This window comes from Mandrillus leucophaeus, unplaced genomic scaffold (genome assembly GCF_000951045.1).
Source record: "Mandrillus leucophaeus isolate KB7577 unplaced genomic scaffold, Mleu.le_1.0 Scaffold186, whole genome shotgun sequence".
NCBI lineage: Eukaryota > Metazoa > Chordata > Mammalia > Primates > Cercopithecidae > Mandrillus > Mandrillus leucophaeus.
The window spans coordinates 4,232,624-4,254,474 of NW_012101876.1; the positions used below are offsets into that span (position 1 = coordinate 4,232,624).

The following is a 21,851-nucleotide window of genomic DNA, read 5'->3' on the forward strand; positions in this document are numbered from 1 at the left end:
CATTCCTTCTCCCCTTCCCCTCTGTTCCCTCCCTTCTTCCTCCCTCCTTCCCTTTCTTCCTTCCCTTCCCTCCCTTCCCTTTTCCTCCCTGCTCTCACTCTCTTACTACCTTCCTTTTCTCTTCCTTCCCCACCCTGCCTCCTTCCTACTCCTCTTTTCTCCCTCCCTCCTTGTCTGGCTCTGCCAACCCCCTTTCTCATAAACAACAGGTTCTTTTAGTGTTTACAGATGGACTGGATGATGATTTAAAGAGACTGAAAAAAACATCGGAGTTTCTCCACAGCAGAGGTAAGTGCATAGGCTTGCCCAGTGTGGGCCTCCCTCCTCCCACTGGAACTGAGGCACTCAGCTCTCCAGATGGCACTGGACACTATGAAGCTTCCTGTGTGCTCACCCAGTGCGTGGGGCTCAGTGCTCATGAGGCTGATGCCCCGTCTCCTTCTTTGTATGGGCCAGAGGATGTTTTGGGGCTGAGACTCTCTGCCTTCTTCAACAGTGTCCCTGACACTGACCAGGGGTCTTCTGACTCAGACAGGACTAGCTTTTGAGGGTGGGAGGTTGAAGGTACACTTCCTACTTCAATGGTGAGGGGGGCTGTTTGTTCTTTTAGGCCAATCTGGGGTCCATATGTCATTTTCTCCTAAACTCTGGAGTCAGTCTAAAGCTGGGCCCTGCTCTTTGCGTTGTAGTTCCCCTCTCTTTGTTCTTAATTCTTCCTCCTTCTCCATCTCCAAGAGTTCCTGCAGCTAGTCTATATGGCATCTTTGTGCAATTAGAGAAAGACATCCAATACACTGCGTGGATGCAAGTGTATTGGGCTCCTGGGTGGTGAGGGGTATGCTGGCTGGATTTGGCCATTCATCAGCTCTCTCAGATGGGTGTTCTTGCGCAGCACAACTTGTTCAACTGTACACTATGGCTCTCACCATTCCCACTTTGTGCCCAGCAACCTAAGGATGAACAACCAGCAACTTGTTCAAGTTCCTTTCACCCCTTTTCCCCTTCAGTCGAGTATATTCAACATATTTTGCTGGGGATGATGTTTTCCATTGGTTAATCATGTGCTAGAATATTTTCTATGACAACTTACTCCCATCTTAATTCACTGCATAGATTGCCACTGGAAGTTTAAGTTGTTGCATGTTTTCTGGAGGGGATTTGGGAGTATGCAACAAGAGACTAAACTTTGCTTACATGCTATGCTAGATCAGAAATTCCATTTCAAAGAATTTAGTTTTAAGGAATAATTAAGAATATGTACACAACTTTTAACCACACAATTTTCAAGCTGCTTGTTTACCATAGCAAAAAGCTGATTTGTGAGTATGTGCCAAGAACTTACTGTTCAAACTATTTTTTAAAATTTATTTATTTATTTATTTATTTATTTTTTTAATTCAAACTATTAACAGTAATATTTGTTTTGAAATTCGACAAACAAGGTGATTTCTAGTTGAATTTCCAAAATACCCTTGTTCATTTGTATTTTTGTTTTGTGGACAAATCCAGATGATCTCTTAATGCCTGCATTGGTAGGATAGGCTAGATTATACAGCAATAACAACCTCCAAATCTCAGTGACTTAAAGTAGCAAGAAGTGGTTCATCTTTGCCTCCTGCTCACCGTTCAAAAACCCAGGCTGAAGGAGGGTATATCCCAACAGCTGTTTTTGTAATTGCTGTGGCAAGGGAAAGGAAATGGGCAAATTGTGTACTACTCTTAAAATTTCTCCTGGGGATTAACATATGTCACTTCTGCTCTCATTTAATTAGCTAGAGTGAGCCATATGGTCACTTTTAACTTTCATGAGATAGATAATATTTTACAGGTAAGGAATTGAGGTTCAATGAGTGTTGATAACCTGACTGAAGAAGTGCAGTCCTATCATGTGCCCTTAAGAAGGGGAGCCAGCATATTTGTGAACAGTCACAGTGACTGCTACAATTCCTAAGTGTAAACCAAAAGTCAACTTCAGGGATAGGCTTAGAAGGAAGTAATTTAATACAACGAGGGCTGGAAACCATCTGTGAAATGACAAAATGGGGGCTATAAGAGAGCTATGAGAGTCCTTTGTGGTTCTGCTTAACTTTCAGCTGGTGGGATTGAAAGGTATCAGATCAATTCTTCAAGAAGGCATGCCACAAACTAGTTTTAATTGTAACAAAATGCAGTTTGAGACAAGACAAGTGAAGGCTATGGGAATGGTGGAATGATGGATGAATACGTGGGGCTGAGACAAAGATAGATCATTCAAAAGACATGAACATAATCTCCCATCTGTTGAAATTGTGAAGGATTCTCTGGACTCCTAATCATTGGCCTGGAAGGTGTCCATAAATTAGAAGAGCTCCAGGAGCTGGAATTTGGCAGAGGGTTTGCATATAAGCAACCTCTGAGCATCACACTGCAATCCCTCCCAAGCGTCTTACTGAAGCAACTTGTAAGTACTTTTTAAAAACGCCATCCTTTGCTAAGTTCTATTAATTACAATAATTTTAAAAACATTGAGAGAATTTTGTCTTCTTAGTGTGTAATGTAATATAGACTAACACAGATGAGAAAGTAGTATGTGATATGGATCTGTTTTTCAGGATACAATTGTGGAAAGAACATGCTGCAATATATACGCAAAATGTTTTGGAGAGGATGGGTACAGAGGTGATTATGGGAGTTCTGGGAGGAAGGTAAGTATTTGTCAGACGTGAATAGGGGAAAGGAGAGAGACGATATTTTAGTACCCACTACATACCAGACTCTGTTGTGTATTTAACAGCATTTTCTAATTTTACCCCCCTAACAAACACTTTCAGGCAGATGTTATTTTACATGTGTGAAATTGAGGCTCAGAGAGGTGACATCACTTTCCCAAAATTGCATCATTGTGAAGATGCATTTGGGAGTTAAGCCCCTTTGTCTCCCTGACTCTAAGTCTCACATGATTTCCACCATATTATGCTACCTTCTTGTGGTCGTTTGACAAATAATGTCACAAATTCTGCCACTGCACAGGAGTTTTCACTTTTCTACCATATTTTCACTTGTCCAACATCTGCTTTCTTTACAGTAGTAAATACCTCTTTCCCATCTAACATTCTTTTCTACAGCATCAAACTCTGAGAAAAGAGTTGCATCTCTGTTAACTCTAGGTTAACCAAGAGGAAAATTACTACTTAACACTTCTAAGGGAGAGTATCTCGTTAGAAATGGTCCTCAGATATTCAGGGCTGGCAAGGTTCCATAATCACAGGGACTGAAGCTTTATGATGAGGGTATAATCACAAACACACAGGTAAGGTTAAGTTATACCCGCTGGCTTTGTATCATCTTTTTACACGTTTTCTTTGGAAGATTTTCCATGAGGTTGTTGGAATGAGCTCTTCAGGGCTTTGCAGATCAATCTTTTAAATTTAGAATAGTATAAAGTTTATAATTACTGTTTGAAAAATAAATTGTAATCATGCCTTAGCATTAGATTTTTCCCTGTCATGTTGTTATTCATTAACCGGGACAGATTGGAGAATCAGAAAATCGAGTTTGGGGAGCTTCTTGATGTGTTTCTTTGCAGCTTGTGCCTGTGCCTCTAAGGCCAAAGATGGGAGTATTTTAATTTTTTGACTTCTCTGATGTTTCTGTTTGCAAGAATTCAGTAGATGGTCATAATGACTTTTATATCTTTGTTGATCACAAATAAAATATGCCTTCCAGGTCTTATTGACCAGCTTTTAGACTAAATAGACACATCTGACTATAACATGGCAAGCCAAACTTCCTTAAGAGGAAATGGCTTGTGTGTTTCGGTGTGTAAGAAGAAGTAAAAAACAAAACAAAACTGGACAGTTGAGTCACACAGAAATAAACAACCATTTCTCATGAATAAGATAGTCAGGAAGACCTTTGCTTACTGATGTTTTGTAAACAAGGTTGAAAGCTTCTTTAAGAGTAACAGTTTTCCTTAAGCTTTTAACTAGAAGCTAGTCTTGATTTGGATTTTTACAACAGAATGACTTAAGAAGGGATTTTGGAAAATAAGAATAGTTTGATTACTGACTATTAAGACAAACAGGTGTGCATGTTTTCACTGTAACACTGGACAAGAATATTTGTTTCTGTACATCTCTGCACATTGTGCCTGATATTTAGTAGATTCTCTATAAAATGACAACTCTGTGAGACAAGGGTATCTATTAGTAACAATTTTTATTTCACGTAGATTTGAGAAACAAATAATTTAGAGGCCAAGTTATTTATTTTGACTTCTTGTCTTTTCAGGGAGAGAAGGGTTTTGATGGGTTACCCGGTCATCCTGGTGAAGAAGGCAGATATGTAAGTATTGAATGTTATTTCTTTACTTTGAAAGAACATGGCAAAATGGATCAAATATTGGCAATATTTAACTGCACCTAAGTCATGGAAGTTTTTCTCATCTATGCCACTTACGGTGGGTCTAAAAATATATATATATATAAAAAATAGACATTTATTATAATAAATTCCAGGCAGATCTGCTTTTTAAAGATATAGTTTCTGGAATGCATTAATGATTCGGTATGGCTGTTTTATTTTTTAATCAGTGAATTTGAACTAACTGAAAATGTGGTCTGTGTCTAGTGTGCGTGGATGTCAAAGTAGTTGTTAATCATGAGCTAAATTGCAGATAATTTGTTCCTATTACTAAGCTGTCTATATTTGTAAATGGTTAACAAAATAATTGGAGAGAATCTAAGACCATTCTTACTACAGGTCACTCAGATGCTTCCCTGTGTGGCTGAGAAGGTGGTGGAGTTATAGTTAGCCACTGATGGCTTGCATGTAACTCTGGACACACCCCTGGGGATATGCTTGGCAAACACAAGTTATCTATCAGTCATGTGATTGTCTGTGGAGAAAATATATATTATAGAGAGAATTGTGAGCTAGGGGACTGGGATGTGATAGGGACCATCTTTATTACATAATATAAATGGATATATTTATTTATAAATATCCATCTTTATTACATAATATAAATGGATACATAATATAAATGGAAGGATTTTTAAATCCCATGGTTTTCAGTTAATTTTGAATTATGGAAAACCACTTTGCCACCGGTTCCTATTTTTAGGTTGATTCATGTATATACCACTGGTTCTCAAACATTTTGGCCTAAGGATGCCATTATATTCTTCCCCCCACCCCAACTTTATTGGGGTATAATTGACAAATAGAACTGTATAATTTAAGATGTACAATATAATGAGTTGATATATATGTATACATTGTGAAATGATACTAGAGTCAAGTCAGTTAACATGTCCATCACCTCATATAGTTGCCATTTTTTTGTATGTGGCAAGAACATTTAACATCTACTCTTTTAGCAAATTTCTAGTATATTGTATAGTATCATCAACTATAATTATCATCTTGTACATTACAACCCCCAAACTTACTAACTTGTAACTGAAAGATTGTACCTTTTAACCAAAATCTCTCCATTTCCTGTACCCCTCAACCTTTACACTCTTAAAGATTATTGGGAACCTTGAAGAGCTTTTGTTTATATGGTTTCCATGTGTTATTATTTACCATATTAGAAATTAGAACTAAGAATATTAAAAATTGTTTCTTATTACAAAATAACAACAATAAACTCACTAAAGTTAACACTCATGACATATTTCTTCATGAAAAATAACTGTATTTTCCCAAACAAAAAATATTAGTGAGAAAGCAGCATTGTTTGGCATATTTAGCTTATTAGGAGGCAGCTGAATTTCCAATCTGTCTCTGTATTCAGTCTGTGGTGATGCCACTTGCCATGTGGCTTCTTGATAACTTTACCACATACTTGGCAGAGAATAAGAATGAAAAAAAAGATATTTTAGTGTAATTGGAAAAATAACTTTAACTTTGTGACCCTCCCAAAAGTATCTTGGAAACAGAAGGGGCCCTTTGACCACGCTTTCTGAACCACTGGTATCTATGTTGTCATTGCTCCACTTAGAGTGGCACGTTGTTTTATTATTCTGAACATTTAGGGTGTTGGAAAATAAGCAGAAATCAGAGGAAAATGTAGCTGCTGAAACCCATGTAAGCTCATCCATTTCTTTTTTTTTTTTTGAGACAGAGTCACGTTTCTTTATGTTTACAAGATAATTGTTCAATTTTTCTATTTATTTTTCCTAAGTAAGCGTAGTCTTAGGTGTTAGAAATACATTCAGGAACGTGATTGATGGATTTTTGCTATTTTATTTAGAAATAATGAAAATATTCCTTCCCATTTTTATTATGTTTAAAAATGTCCTTTAAGTGTTATTTTATTTTTTCTGCCTGGTCTGTGGTTCAATGAGCCCAGTCAACTTTAGGAGAATGACGTAAGGTCCATTCCACCCATTAGGACCATTGACTCCAATTTCAGACAAACAGAAGAAACCAAATTCTAGGGTGAAAGATGGTTTTGTCCCCCTTCTTTACTGTGCCAACATTATAAAACCAAGATATTTTGTAAAGACCCTTTAGTACAGGGCTAGAAATATAATGCAAATGACATTTATAATTTAAAATTTTGTAGTAGCTATCTTAAAGAAAGTAAAAAGAAACAGGTGAAATTAATTTTAATAATATATTTTATTTATCTCAATATATCTAAAATATTATCATTTCATTAGTAATTAATATAAAAATTAATGAGACACCTTACTTTCTCTATATACCGTCTTCTAAATATCACTTTACACTGAAGGCACATCTCAGTTTGGACCAGACACATTTCAAGTGCTCGATAGCCCCTGTATTTGACAGAACAACTCTAGTAGTTCTAGTTTCTTTTTAATGCATTTCTCACAAGAGAAGGTGACTTCACAATGTGTTGTCCTCTGAATGGCTTTTAATGTTGTTGGCTTGAAAAGCTGGTCAGATTGGTCTACTCAACAGCAGAGACCTCTCTGTGCAGATGCAGACCAGTTTCCGAATGGGGCCCATAAATTTGTAGGTTCAAGTTGAAAGCACACAAGGACAAATAACTAAATCATTGTTCCAGTTACCCATAACTTACAGTCCCACTGCCCTCCACAACCCTCACAACTTAGTGGTGTAAAATAATCATTTTATTATGTTCACAGACTCTGTGGGTGGGGACACTGGAAAAGAAGCAAAAGAGGGGCCTCTTTCCTCCATGCCTGAGGTCTCAGCTGGGTTGACTAGACCATCTGGGCTCTAGAAACAGGAGTTGGAGAACCCACTGCCCCTTCTCTCACATGTCTGCTGCTCTGGCATCTTAGCTGGAACTGAACAAGGACAGGTGGAGCTGGAACCGATAGGAAGCACTCCGGCAGGGAGGGTCCGTCCTGAGAGTGAGTGCTCCAAAAGACCAAGGCTGAAGCTGCAAGGCCTCTGCCCCAGCCTCAGAAGTCAGGCTGTAACATGGCTTTCTCATCCTGTTGGTTGCAAGCCAGTCACTGAGTCCAGACTCTGTTCAAGAGGAGGAGACTTGGACTGCTCCCCAGCATGGAGGAGAGGCATGGTCAGAGAGCATGTGGAATGGGAGAGATTGTTGTCTGGCTTTAAAAATATATATGTTATGAATGGGTGGTTTAAATAATAACTTATGCATTGGTTACACAGCAAAACCTTATTTATAGAACAAAGTCAGATTTTCCAAGGTCACAAAAATATTTATGTAACTTTGTTGTAACAAAAACATCTAACATTTGTTGACAGTTTTATATATGCCAGACATAGGGCTAAACATTCTTAGTTTCTTCTCTCTCTCTCTCTATGTGTCATATATATGTTATATATATCATATATATTTATTATATATTATTATATATAATATATTATATAATGTACTATATATAATATATAATATATTATATAATGTATTATGTATATATAAAATACACAATATATTATATATTATATAATATATATTATATAAAATAAATATTATATAATATATATTATATATAATTATATATAAATATATATACAATATATAATATATTATATATTATAAATATAATATATATTATAAATATATATTTATATAACATATAGAAATATAATAACATATACACATATATACACATATGTATATATGTTGTTATTATTATTCCCATTTGTCATAAAATAGCCAAGCCTTTGAAAACTTTTAAGTGGTGTTAGTCTTTCCATTAAATCATGGTTATTATTTATAGCTTTAAGCAAATACTGTGAGTAGATGAGAGACCAATTTTTAAACATTATAGAGTTTAGTATTTGAATTAGAAATACAATAAACTGAAAATTGGTTCTCCAAACCATTTAGCATATAGGCCCATATATAAAATACAGTTTTCATTTCTTCATATGAACATCCTAAAAAATGTTTTTGCTCAATTAGAAAGTATAAACCTTTAGGGATATAGGTAAAACAGGCAAATGTCTATTTTGATATAAATAAAATATTTATATTTTAATTTAGTTATATGTAAGCATTTTAAAGTCTTTCATTAGGTGTAATTATATATTACATTAGGAAAACTGCTTTTCTCTCTTTCATACTTTATCAAATCAATTTATTAAAAACTTTTCCCATGTAGTTTCTATATTAACTTCTTTGTTATTACTAGAGCCACATTTTGGAAACATTTCAGTTTTCTATAGTGTTTTGTGTTTACTTCTGCCTAAGTTGTTTAAGATAAAATACTTTTAAGTCTATTTATGAAGTCTGTCACTGTAAACTTTATTTACAGCTCCAAAAACCCATTGCCTCATTTAGCTTGTAAAACTCTCTCTTTATGGTCGCCACAATATAATCATGAATTCAGTTGCCTATAAAAGTCACTTTTAAAAGTCCTATTTGCATGGCATTCAACATTTGCAATTGTAAGGTCTCAACCTGAAATATAATAAATACATTTCTGTTAGATTTCTTTACCTCCTTTTTTTGGTAACTGACCTGAAGGGTGACCTTCACAGCATTTCATAAACATTTCAAATTGATACTGATGGTGCGTCAGTACCATGCTGTTCAAAGTAAACTAATGGAGAGAGTACTCTGAAATACGAGAAATTGTGACAGCTTTGTGGGGACTGTAATTTCAGACTGCTATATATATGTATTTTTTTCCTGAGGATTAATTTTGTGTAAACACATAATTATGTGTGTACAGCAACTGAAATTTTAGAAACTGGGAATAGAAGTCCCAAGAGTAGGTTCATTTCTTTTTCTTCACAATGTTCTTTTTAATTAATTGTGGTCAAATACATATAACATAAAATTTACCATCTTAACAATTTTTAAGTGTACAGGTTAGTGGTATTAAGTACATTGACATGGTTGTATAACCATCACCATCATCCATCTCCAGAAATCTTTTCATTTAGTAAAAGTAAAACTCTGTATACATCAGACACTCACTCCCTCTTCCTCCAGTCTCTGTCACCACCATTCTATTTTCTGTCTTTGTGAATTTGACTACTCTAGGTACCTCAGATAAGTGGAATCATACTGTATTTGTATTTTTGTGACTGGCTTACTTTACTTAGCACAATGTCTTCAAGATTCATCCATGTTCTAGCATGTGTCAGAATATTCCTCCTTTTTAAGGCTGCATAATATTCAATTGTATTTATATATAGACACACCACATTTTGTTTATCCATTCATCTGTTGACAGACACTTGGGTTGCTTATGAATAATGCTACTATAAACATGGCTGTACAAATATCTCTACCAGACCTTGCTTTTAATGCTTTTGGATATATACCCAGAAGTAGAATTCCAGGATAATATGATAATTCTATTTTTAATTTTTGGAGGAACTGCCATACTGTTTTCCACAGCAGCTACACCATTTTACATTCCCACCAACAGTGGACAAATGTTCCAAATTCTCCACATCCTTGTCAACACTTGTTATTTTCTGCTGTTTTATTTTTTTTAATAGTAGCCATGCTGAGTGGGTTTATTTTTAGTTTTGTTAAAAATAAATTTTTCCTTGATATTTCTGCTTTTATCAAGAACATTTGTTTTGTATATATCAACTATTTTCTAATAAACACAACTGATAGCACTATACGTTGCAATATAGTACAGTAGATATGTTAGGATCACATTTTCCGGATGAAGCTTAAACACCACACATTAAAGCTAAAAATACAGATAGACTAGGAAGAAGGGAGGAAAAGACATTTACTTAGCATCTACTGTGTGTGAAGCCCTGCATTAGGCATTTTGTATTTATTATCACATTTAATCTTCATTGCAACTGTGCTAGTATGTGTTAATACTTTCGTTCTATAGATGTGAAAGTAGAAACTCAGAGAGAGTAAGGGCCTTGTTAAGGTTGGAGAGGGTTGCAGATGTGTCCAAAACTGTTTCCTGATGCCAGAAGCTGTGCTTTTCTCATTATCTATTGCTATCTAAGTATAAAATACCTAATTTGTTCAATCTATATACTTTGTGAAGTATTTCCAATACAGCATCATACATTCAGTGAACAATCCTATGAGATGACTAGAGTCAGTATTATTTAGATCCACATTTATAAATGGTGAAAATTGTGATTCATGACATCATATGCTTTTGTCTAAGCTCACACAACAGGCTGGAAGCAGAACTAGGACTCAAATACACGCCCTTTCATTCTAGATCCGTAGTTCTTCTCATTTTATTGTGTGCCTTTTTACTGTCCTGAACAGCATATGTAGTTATCAACCTAATTAAGTCAAAGTTAGATATTACAAATGTAGACTGTCTTTTGATTAAAGCTCATGTGACGTGCAGTACTTTCCAATTAATATTTAATCAACTTGGCAAAAGGCATGATATCTACCATTCCCTTCCTAATCTAATACCGAGATGAAAAGGTTACATTTATTAATATAATTCAGTAAGTAATTCTTCAAATCATGGTTGAATATCTATTGTATGATGACAGATGCTGTGTTTGGGGCTAGAAATGCAGCGATAAAGAAATGAGACATTGTCTTTGTCTCCATGAACCTCACAATATAGCAGGAGATTCTGATGTGTAAAACCACATTTCACTATGATATGTGCTGATTTGTATCCTCCAAATACTACAAGGAATCTGAAGGGACAGTTGGGTGGGGTCAACAGAAAAAGCTTCTCAGGAGAGAAGGTGACACAGGACCTATATCTTAGGAACGGGTAGGAATTCACCTGGAAGAGAAAGGGTCAAATAATGGTTTATTCCTTGAGGGACCACAATGAAACCTCCATCCAATTTCAGCTGACTGAAGAAAATGTTCAGACAGACCTTCTGTTTTATCTGAATTCTGAAGTTTTGCCCATATGACTTAACTGAATTGATTTAAAAATGCAGATAGTTTGAGTTTGTATGGTTTGGAGTCATCTCTATGAGCAGTTGACGGATTAACAATCTGAGTGCCTTGGAGGTGACCTAAGCAGGTCTTTGAGGTTGTAAAAGCAACCGCAAGAACCAAGTCTTTTTTTGGTCATTTTGAAGGTCCTTATTGCTGGCTTGAATTGGCTGGTGGTGACAGAGACAGTTGCTTGTGTGCATTCACATGTCTTCTTCTTCCACAGGGAGAACGAGGCCCCCCGGGTCTTCCTGGACTCCGAGGTGAGGAAGGATGCCCTGGTATGAGGGGACCTAAGGTGAGTGGGAGCTTGAGCTGTGGGATTCTTTCTCTTTCTTGGCTTCATCCCTTGAGTTTGAGGAAAACCATAATTCTTAAACATAGCTATGGAGTCTTAGCTCCTCCTCAGATTAAAGGTTTCCCAGAAGTAAAGCCTGAGAAAAAGAGTCAATTGCAAGTATTTTACTGGGAGATAATTCTAGTAAGCATTAGTAGGGAAGTAAGGAAGTGAGATAAGGAGGAAAGGAGGCCTGAAAAGGGTACGTTATCAATCAGATCATCTCTGTGGGTAGATGGAGCTTAATCCTACTGAAGAACTCTGGCAGCCAGAGTTGAACATGCATCTCAATGTACTCCAGTTAAGGGGTGAGGGAGCTGGGGTGTTTATACACCAAATCCCATCAGGAATTAGTTAATGGCAGCTTCCAGTGGGTATTAGTTCCTAGCACTTTTAGCCTGTCTTGCGTGTGGGTAGAGCAGGCCCTGGTCCCTGAAAAAACCCTCAGAAAAGAGTGACAGGTGCTGGTGGTTGGAAGTAGGATTGAGAACACTAAAGGTTTTTTTGTTTTGTTTTTATTTTAATTTAAGTTCTGGGGTACAGGTTTGTTACATAGGTAAACATGTGCCATGGTGATTTTCTGCGCCTACCAACCCATCACCTAGGTATTGAGCCCAGCATGCATTAACTATTTTTCCTGATGCTCTCCCTCCCCTCACCCCATCCCCCGACAGAGGCCCCAGTGTGTGTTGTTCCCCTCCCTGTGTCCATGTGAGAACACTAAAGTTTTAAAGGCTAAAGGGATACAGGTATACTTTTTCGGCTGGTTGCATTAAATGTCCCTCAACTGCCCAGGATTGGAGAATCTTTCTTAATAAAGTAAAAAAAAAAAATTCTACAATCTAAGAATCCTAAAGAGAGTTTTCCTAACCACAATGACCATATCCTGTATACCTATCAAAATTCTCTTTCAATTAATTTTTCCTGTTGTTCCTTGAAGCCCTCTCATGCTTGCTAGCCAATGTATTCTCACTTTTGTTTGAAAAATATCATCATTTTAATAAGGGGCATTTAATAAGGGGTTGTTCCTTTTCATTCCTACTATGTGAGGAGTTGCAAAGTGCAATTTTCTCCAGGTTCCATGCAAAGGAGGGTAGTAGTAACCAGGATGCTGTAATGCCCACCACACTTGCCAGACAAGGCATCTTCATTTTGATCTAGTATTGTAATTATATTTTCTTCAAACCAGGGAACATATGGTTTCCTAAATGAAACAAGGCTTAAAAATCTCATTCAAGCTCAATTCTTTTGATCTCTTTCTAACTTTAGGGAGCAAGAGGATTTTCAGGAGAGAAGGTAGGTTATCTCCTTTACCCTTCTTAAACTGGATAAAAGTTTCTTTGGGAAATGCAATACTTATTTCAATCACATTTCTTTGCCTGAGTGAGGTGAGGCTTCAGACTTTTAGACAAGAGAATTTGTCAGAGGATATTAATAGCCAAACTTCCATGCTAATGAGTGACTATTTGTAAGACATGTATTTCAGGTTTAAGGCAATGACATATTGTTTTCAAGCCTCGCTGACTCTACATACAAATTGGGCCACCGTATTCATCACATGATGGTCTAGAAGTGTTGGTCCTGAATCTAGGGTGTAGTGGGTTGGGTCTGGTCAAGATGGGTGTCAAATGGAAGAGGAGTGCTGGGATGAGGTTGTTAGGAAAGGAGTTGGCAGGAGAAGGGAATGATTTACACTCAGATTCAGAACCATAGTATCCATTTGCTGATTCACTCACTCAAAAAGTATTTATTAGGTACCCACTCTGTTCCCCACATTACCCTAGGGAGTGGTTACAAAATGATGAAAAAGACAGACAAGGGCTCATGGAACTTCCTTATCCATGTTTTCTGGTATCACCGATTAACCTCCTGCGGCCTGTGGCAAATATGCATTCCTTGTAATTCTAGTCCGAGAGTTTGGTGTACTTATTTTTATGTATAACTCAGCTGTACTTTGGTTAAAAAAATGCCTGAAACTTGATTTTCTTTTGTAGACAGTAGGAGTAAATCAACTATTTCACACATGTAAATGCATTTTATTTTGTTTGCGAAACTCTGGCTTTTTCTTTAAAAGATTCTTTGTAATGAATATATTATTGGTCATTTTGGGATAGTTGGCAAAATGAAGGGCCCACAATTTGAAAGTGATGGAATATTTGATGAGATGTCACCATGCCACTCACTGCCCAGTTTTACCCTTATCTCCTAATTAACCTCAGTTTTTCACTTCCTTTCTTTTTTTAAATTTTTATCTCCCCAAATGCACACATACCCATTTAGTTCCTCCTTAATCTGTGAACTACCAGGTTTCCATTAAATTAATTAATTCAGGCCTATTTGCCATCTTTTTAAAGAAGGTCAATGACAAAAAGACCATTTTTAGCATTTGACAATCAGTGTTTCATTTGGTCTTGTGAAACAGCTACTTGTTCCAAGTGCAAAAGTTTAAAGGGAGTCTTTCTTATCCACTCAAATTTTAAGGTTAAAAAATACATACACATTTTTAGCACCTGAAGCTATGAGGTAAAACAGCATATAACCCTAATAACTATTTCAGGAAGAAAATAATCATTACTTTTTAGTAACTGGGTGTAGTATATAAGTGTTACAGAGTCTAGATTCTGTATCAATTGAAAAAATATTAGCAAAGAAATCAATGTCAAAGAAATATTCACATACACCTGTTTCTCCTCTGCTTCACAGGGCAACCCTGGTGAGGAAGGAGTTGATGGCTTGGATGGAGAACAGGTGCAGAAGTTTCTCATTTAATGTCTTCCTGTCTGTTAACCTGGCATTTATACTCCTATGGAGAGTACACCTTTTCATGACTAGCTAGAATTTTTAACATGTATACTCAACAATGTTTAATGTTAATCTATGTATTTTTCCTCATCCTCAAAATACAAGGACTCTAGAAACTTTAATCAACTCCCTCCCATGTTACATATTATTGTATAGTATTTTATTTCCATCTTATTTTTGTTAAATTCTGCCAATTACACATTCTTATTGTTGTTTTATATAGTCAATACTTATCTAGCTTTACCCTCGTGTTTACTCATCTGACTGATGCCTTCCTTGTAGTCACTGATACCTTCAAAAGAACATGAAAAAATCATGTTTCTTTTGCTTAAGGCACAACTTTTAGAATTTCCTTTAATGAAATTCTAAAGGTTAGTTCGTTGTAAACTCTTCTTGTTTTTTTTTTTTTTTTCCTGAAAATCTCTTTGAAAGATAGTTCAGTGGGTAAGCAATTCTGGTTGACGGTTACTTTCTCTCAGCACCGTGAAAATGTAATTCCAACCATGGCACGTGTATACCTATGTAACAAAACTGCACATTATGCACGTGTACCCCAGAACTTAAAGTATCATAAAAAAGAAAAAAAAGAAAAGACTTGGAAAAAAGATGTAAATGCTGCTGCTCAGAGTGTAAAAAAAAAAAAAGGAAAATGTAATTTCATAGTTTTCTGGCTTCTATTGTCTTCTACCTTTCATTATTGCCATTAAGAAATTATCTGTCAAAATAACTGTTCTTTTGTAAGCAACTTTTTAAAATGCATAAGGCTGCTTTAAAATGTTCTCTTTGATTTTAGTTTTTGACAGTTTCAATATGATGTGTCCAGGTGTGGATTACTTTTTATGTATTCTGGTTGGGACTTGTCAGTCTTTTGAATCTGAGTGTTTATGTTTCTTACAATTTTGGAAATCTTCAGGACTTAATTTCAAAATGATAATTTTTTCCTTTTTTCTGTATTATTTCTTTGCAGAAATCTAATTAGAAATTTGTGAGAACTTCTCATTTTGCCCCCAATGTCTCTTAACTGCTCTTTTATATTTCTATTTTTTTGTCATTCTGTGCTGCATTCTGTATAATTTCTGTAGAGTTTCTAGTTCACTAAGTCTCACCTCACTTGTGTTTAATATAATATTTAATTTGTCAATTGAATTTTTAATTTTAATTATATTTTTCACTTCAAGTAGTTCTATTTGATCCTTTCTGAAATCTACTTGATCTCCTTTTATAGTTGGTTATTTTATTCATTCTCTTCTAATTATTTAAACATACTAAATATCCTCATTTTACATTCAGTATATTATAATCCCAATATTTGCAGTCACTGCGGTCCGATTTTGTTGTATGTTGTTTCCACTAGCTTCTCCTTCATGGCATCTCCCTCATGTGTGTTGTGACTTTTGATTTAAACTCATTTTTTGATGGAACGTTGTCTGTGAGACATCATTAGGGCCTGAGTTGAGGTTGTTTGCTTCTGTCATGTGTTCCTAGTGGCACTACATTCTGGGACCACCCTAAAATAAATTGTCAGCTTGAGGCCCTTCACACTGCTCCCCGCAACACACACATGCACACACCACACACACACACAGACGCACACACACACACAATTACAAGAAGCTCTTAGGACTGCCATGCGCTACTTGCCTGCATTTTTGCTTTCTCCTTATTATAAACCATAAGGATTTTTTAAAATCTGATTTTTTTTTTGAGATGGAGTTTTGCTCTTGTTGCCCAGGTTGGAGTGCAATGGCGTGATCTCGGCTCACTGCAACCTCCACCTCCCGGGTTCAAGTGATTTTCCTGCCTGAGCCTCTTGAGTAGCTGGGACTACAGGCATGTGCCACTACATCTGGCTAATTTTGTATTTTTAGTAGAGACAGGGTTTCTTCATGTTGGTCAGGCTGGTCTCAAACTCCCAACCTCAGGTGATCCACCCGCCTCGGCCTCCCAAAGTGCTGGGATTACAGGCGTAAGTCACCGCATCCGGCCTTAAATCAGATTTTTAATGTATACGAAATATATTTTAATTTATCTGGAATTTTAAATTTTCAGTGGGAGGGTTATTCAAAACATCTAATCTGTCATATTGTCAGAAATAGAGTAGTAAAGGTACTTTCTACTCTTGGCTAGGATTGTGAAAATACATAAAGAAAAATTTTAGTGGGACTAATAAAAGACAGGTTGTCTGTATGTTCATTTTTCTTTTTTTAGGGTAATCGTGGAATCCCAGGGTCATCTGGAGAAAAAGGAAATAGGGGAAATCGGGTAAAGTATGATGATATTCTTTCATTTTCCTATTGAGTAACCTGATATGGATAGTTTATTTTTAAAATGTGGGAAACTGTGGGGAAAAAAATCATCTAGTGGCTTAAATCCTATGGAGTTAAATGGAGAGCTAAAGGGCAATTAATATGAGATAGCTGTTTGGAAGCTTCACCTAAGGTCTGACTCTGCTGATGGTGGAATGACTAATGTAAGTCCTATGACTTAACATTTTGTGCTTGAGAACAGTGATCATGTCACTCCCTATCTCTCAAGCTTCTCATGGCTCCCTGTCACCAGTGATTTAGTGTTACATCCAAGGCCTTTCAACCACATTCTTTACAAATCTCTGTCAAGAAATATCTTCCCAGGCTCACTGTCTCCGAAATGTTGCTTATGCATGCGCACCTCTGTGTGTTTGCTCATGCCAGCTGCCTTTCCTGGAATGCCTTTTTCTTGCTTCCATATTCAGTGCTTAATCTGAATATCACTTTTCCTCTTTTTCTTCCTCACAACAGCTTCCTTGGCATGTCAGTTTGTAGTGATCTTTGCCTTCTCTACATCCTTGCAATTATTTATACTATCGTTTGACAGTGATTACACACTTCCTCCTGATGGCAATTCTGTTTCCACGTAAGGGATGGCAGATACCTAGCATATGTCCCACAACCTTCCCTTCCTGTGCCCATGGCGGACATACTAACCAATTATGGGATCCAACATGGCTGAAGGATTCATCTCAACACAGTACTATGGTCAGCTTCCATTGATTGATAGGATTAGACATAAAGGGTGTAATTTATTTGCTTATGCTTCTTTGTACTCCTCATGAAATTAGACTAATGCTTTTACTCCAAGGGTGAACAATTAATGATGTGGATTGAATTCCTGATGGGTGAAACAGGGAGAGTCAGAAGACATGGCTCTTTATTGAGGTTTAATTTCTAACTTGAAGTTTATGGATCAGACTTTGGAAAGGTGGGAGATACCATACTTTCTTAACACCGGAGAGCCTTCAGTTTCAGCTACATTTAGTTAAATTCAATAAACACCTGTCGAGTGTTTACGATAAGCTACAGGATGTAACAATGGTGCAAATAAAGAACCAATGGGAGCACAGTGACTTGGAGAGGAAACTAAAGTAGACTCCCTTTTCTTCATTTGATCAATCATCAGAAATTATTGAGCATCTATTGTAATCAAGACATGATTCTAGAATGGGTAACAAAACAGACATGGGCTCTGCATCTTAAGATTGGCCTCTATGGGAAAAGACAGACATGAATGAAATAATCCTGGAAATAGATATAATATTACTGCTGAGATAAGGGTATGGAGAGGAATACGACAGGGGATTTGACCCAGCCTGTGCAGTCAGAAAGACTTCATTGAGGACGTGAAGATGGGATGAAATTTAAAAGATAGGTAACAATTAAGGAAGACAGAGGGAGGCAAGAGAGCAACTTCTATACTAAGGCCCTGTGGCATTTGAGCAGGTGCCCAAGAGTGGGGAGGACTCCAGCTTTCCAGACAATGCAGGAAATCAAGACATTTTTCACTCAGACCTCTGTGAGAGGGACTGGGAGAGAGACACAGGGTATTCTAGCTTAAGAAAAAGGCTCAAGGAAAGGGTTAGAGTTAGAAGAAATCATGATAGGTTTGGAAAAATAAGGATCCTAATTTCATAGGAGTTGAGGATAAAATAAAAAGTATAAAGAGTGGGGAGAAAGCCTGAAGGGCAATTTGGAGTCAATTTAATGCTACGTTTGGGAGTTTTGTTTCTGCTGAGTAATCAAGGGCTATCGAAGGTTTATAGGCAAGGAAGACACATGTTGGAAGCTGTAGGTTTGGAAGATTACTCTGAGAGTCCAGTGACTGGGTCAGATAAACGGGGGTCTAGAAGTAGGGTGAATCATAATAGGAACCATATGCCTAACCACTTGAATTTATTCTTCTATTTAATCCCTACACTGTTTCTGTAAGTTAGGCATATCTGTTTCACAAATGAGAAAATGGAGTCTCAGAGAAGTCAAAGAAATTTGCCTATGTAGGAAATTAAATAGCAGGATTGGAACCTAGAGTTATCTAGCTCCCTTTTACCATTATATTAGGCCAGGAAAGAGATAAGGAGGCATCTCAAGTAAGATTATGAGGTGGCTTCTTTTGGAGTCTAGAGAACATTTTATTTCCTTTGTGTCTGAAAGCTATAGAACAGTGATCCCATCTGTTCATCATACGCACCCTCCAGCTCCAGGCACGTGATGTCATCTGAGGAAGGCACCTGTGGTGGAGCCTCTCCCCAGTTCATGGCTCTGTAGGCACTACTACACAGGAATGGCACTGATCACGGCAGGGTTTAAGGGAAGCATCATTTACTTATTATGTCACAGCCCTATGACAAGTTTCTTCACCTCTCTGGTTTCCGATCTGCCGTAGTCAGGAGCTCTGGAAACATTGTTCTCTCCTTTCTCTTTTTCATGAGATCTTGCTCTACCGCTGCTGCCCATGCTCATGATGGAGAAAGCTCTGCTCACCACCACCCCCTTTTTAAACAACAACAACAACAACAACAACAACAACAACAACAACATGTGTTTCTGTGTGGAGCATCACCAAGGGGTGGAAAGATCAAGGAATTTGATGGTAGGGAGACCTAGGCCCAACTTCCTAGAATCTCAGGTCCTGCATAATGCAAATCGGTGAACTCCTGAGTTGTGAGGGTTAAATGAGGTAACACACATCTAGGTCCGAGCACATAGCAGATAGCCAGTAAAAGTATGTCCTTCTTTACCTTTCAATCTCACCTCCTTGGCAGTGAATGCTTTAAAATTCAGGTACTAAGTTGCTCTTTTCATTTGATTCTTATTTTCCCTCTTAATGTTCTCTTCTCCCTAGGCAATATGTCATTTTTTCAAAGTGACACATTTTTTCTTCGTGATTTCAGGGCTTGACGGGACCGCCAGGACAACCTGGAGAGCGTGGAGAGCCTGGATTAAGGGGAGATCCTGTGAGTGATGTTGGGGGATTTCTGCTACTTTAATTCCAGGGACTAGAGAACTGTTTGCTCGTGACACAAAGGCAAAGAGCAATTCATTATTCTTTAATAAAGCATCTGCTCACCTTATCTTAGTATTACAACAAATAAGAGATTTGAGGGAAAAACTTACAGAAAAGTTGAGTTCTTAAAAAGGTTGGAATTTTAATTGCATTAAATGTCTGAGATTTTTGAGCAGGTCCAGATAATAAAAAGGGTCCACTTCAGTTGTACCTTATTTTTTTGTTTTGTTTTGTTATAAATAATTCTTCCTATAATTTCTTTTCTTTTCTGTCCATTTGAGGTAATGAACCCTTTATTTTCTCAGGGGGATCCTGGAACTAATAGCTATGTCCAAGGCCCTAAGGGAGAAAAAGGAAGGCGTGGGCATCAGGTAAGATGGTCTGTTTCCTTGGGGGGCTACATGGGAACAGATGCTAGCTGGGGCAGAAGACTTGGGCATTCTGGTAGGATCAGCATAAAAAACCAGAGAGCAAGCCTGTGGGAATCCACTGTCTATGGAGATAGAAGCTCTGAATGCCAATCTCCACTGACATCCTCGTCCTTGCATACTTAATTCATAGGTTTTTTTTTTTTTTCTATACGAATCCTATATCCTACAACATTACACCCTTTGTCCTTGGTTTCCTCATCTCCAAAATGAAAGCACCAGACTCAATAATGCCTAAGATATTTCTAGTTCCTAAATTCTCTATCTTTATAATGATGTATTGATTTAAAAGGTACTCCGGGTCATTACAGTGCTGGCTTGCTTTCTGTCACAGGCAGTGCTGATTGATGTGAACTGGGTATTAGCCATTTTTTAAGGTGAAATCCTTGTCTAGTTCTGAAGACTAGAAGCATTGTGATCGAAGACATCACACAAGCAAAAAGACTTGTTAACTTTGATCGATGTTAACTTCTTGGCAGCCAGTTTTAGATTTTCATGTCCTAGACATTAAAATGTATGATTCTGAAAAATGACTAAAATAACCCAAGTGCTTCAGTCCTCATATCTTTCCTAATTTCCAAGCATGAGGTCTGCATAGCAAAATGTTTGCAGTTGGAGAGGAACCTCTATGACTTTGAACTCCAGTTTTTCATCCTTTGACAAAACTATAGGCTCAAAGGACATAGGCTCTCTTCTCTAGCTAGTTTGCATTCCTTTTATATATGTCTAGAGCCTGAGTTAAATACCGTTTATAACAAGGTCATTATTATGTTGCTTTGTGAGAAGACCAGCATGACTTGCTGCAAGAATCTCATCCTGTTGTTAATTGCAGTTGTTTTGGACAAACTCCATTGAGAGGGTTTCCTGTTGAGACCCTCTCCTGTGAGTTGACATCAGACAGCCCCGTGAATAGCCACTCAATCGGCTATGGAATTGAGCTAAGGGAGCAGCAGGACAGCAACCCTTAACCCATGTGGGCCCCAGTTTACTCATCTGGAAGGAGGGAAGGAAGATAGAGAAACCATTTCAAAACTTCCATGAGTTGTGGTTGTCGTGAGAAGAAAGATCTTGATCTGTCTATTCAGGCTGGTTCTCTGATTTGCTCAAGGTTTTACTGCTGGGAAGAAACCTAAGCCTCTAGACAAACTGTACAGCGCTGTGTATATCACAGCACCGCAGCCACAGCAAGAGCTGTATGTTCACGGCTTTCTGAGGTCTCCATCACTGAGTTTAGCCAAGGGTTAACCTTGAGCACCAGATCCCTAACTTGTACATGCAAACAAAAATTGCAGCCCTCTGGGGCAGTGCCGTGACATATTCCATTTGTGTTCCCTATGGTTTCTGCTCCCATGCTGGACCAAAAAATGGTAGTAACTAAACAGTCTTTTAATAGACTTAGATAACAGAAATCACTCCCACCAGCTGTATTACCCTGCAGCTGGTAGATGCTGACATTCTAGCCCAAGCTTGTCCAACCCACTGCCCATGGGCAGTACGTGGCCCAGGATGGCTTTGAATTAGCCCAACACAATTTGTAAACTTTCTTAAAACATTATGAGATTTTTTGCTCTTCTCTTCTCTTTTACTTTTCTTTCTTTCTTTCCTTCTTTCTTTCTTTCTCTTTCTTTCTTTCTTTCTTTCTTTCTTTCTTTCT

General features: G+C 37.3%; 1 protein-coding gene across 1 annotated transcript in view; it reads left to right on the forward strand.

Moving 5' to 3' along the window:
- LOC105538157 (collagen alpha-4(VI) chain-like) overlaps positions 1-21,851 on the forward strand; it is an 87,702-nt gene that overhangs the window by 23,116 nt on the left and 42,735 nt on the right. Inside the window, exons 8-17 of the mRNA XM_011977961.1 lie at positions 210-288; positions 2,295-2,440; positions 2,592-2,684; positions 4,270-4,323; positions 11,541-11,612; positions 12,921-12,947; positions 14,355-14,399; positions 16,662-16,715; positions 19,657-19,719; positions 20,075-20,140. Coding sequence (XP_011833351.1) covers positions 210-288; positions 2,295-2,440; positions 2,592-2,684; positions 4,270-4,323; positions 11,541-11,612; positions 12,921-12,947; positions 14,355-14,399; positions 16,662-16,715; positions 19,657-19,719; positions 20,075-20,140 — 699 coding nt within the window. The remainder of the gene's footprint in view (positions 1-209; positions 289-2,294; positions 2,441-2,591; positions 2,685-4,269; positions 4,324-11,540; positions 11,613-12,920; positions 12,948-14,354; positions 14,400-16,661; positions 16,716-19,656; positions 19,720-20,074; positions 20,141-21,851) is intronic.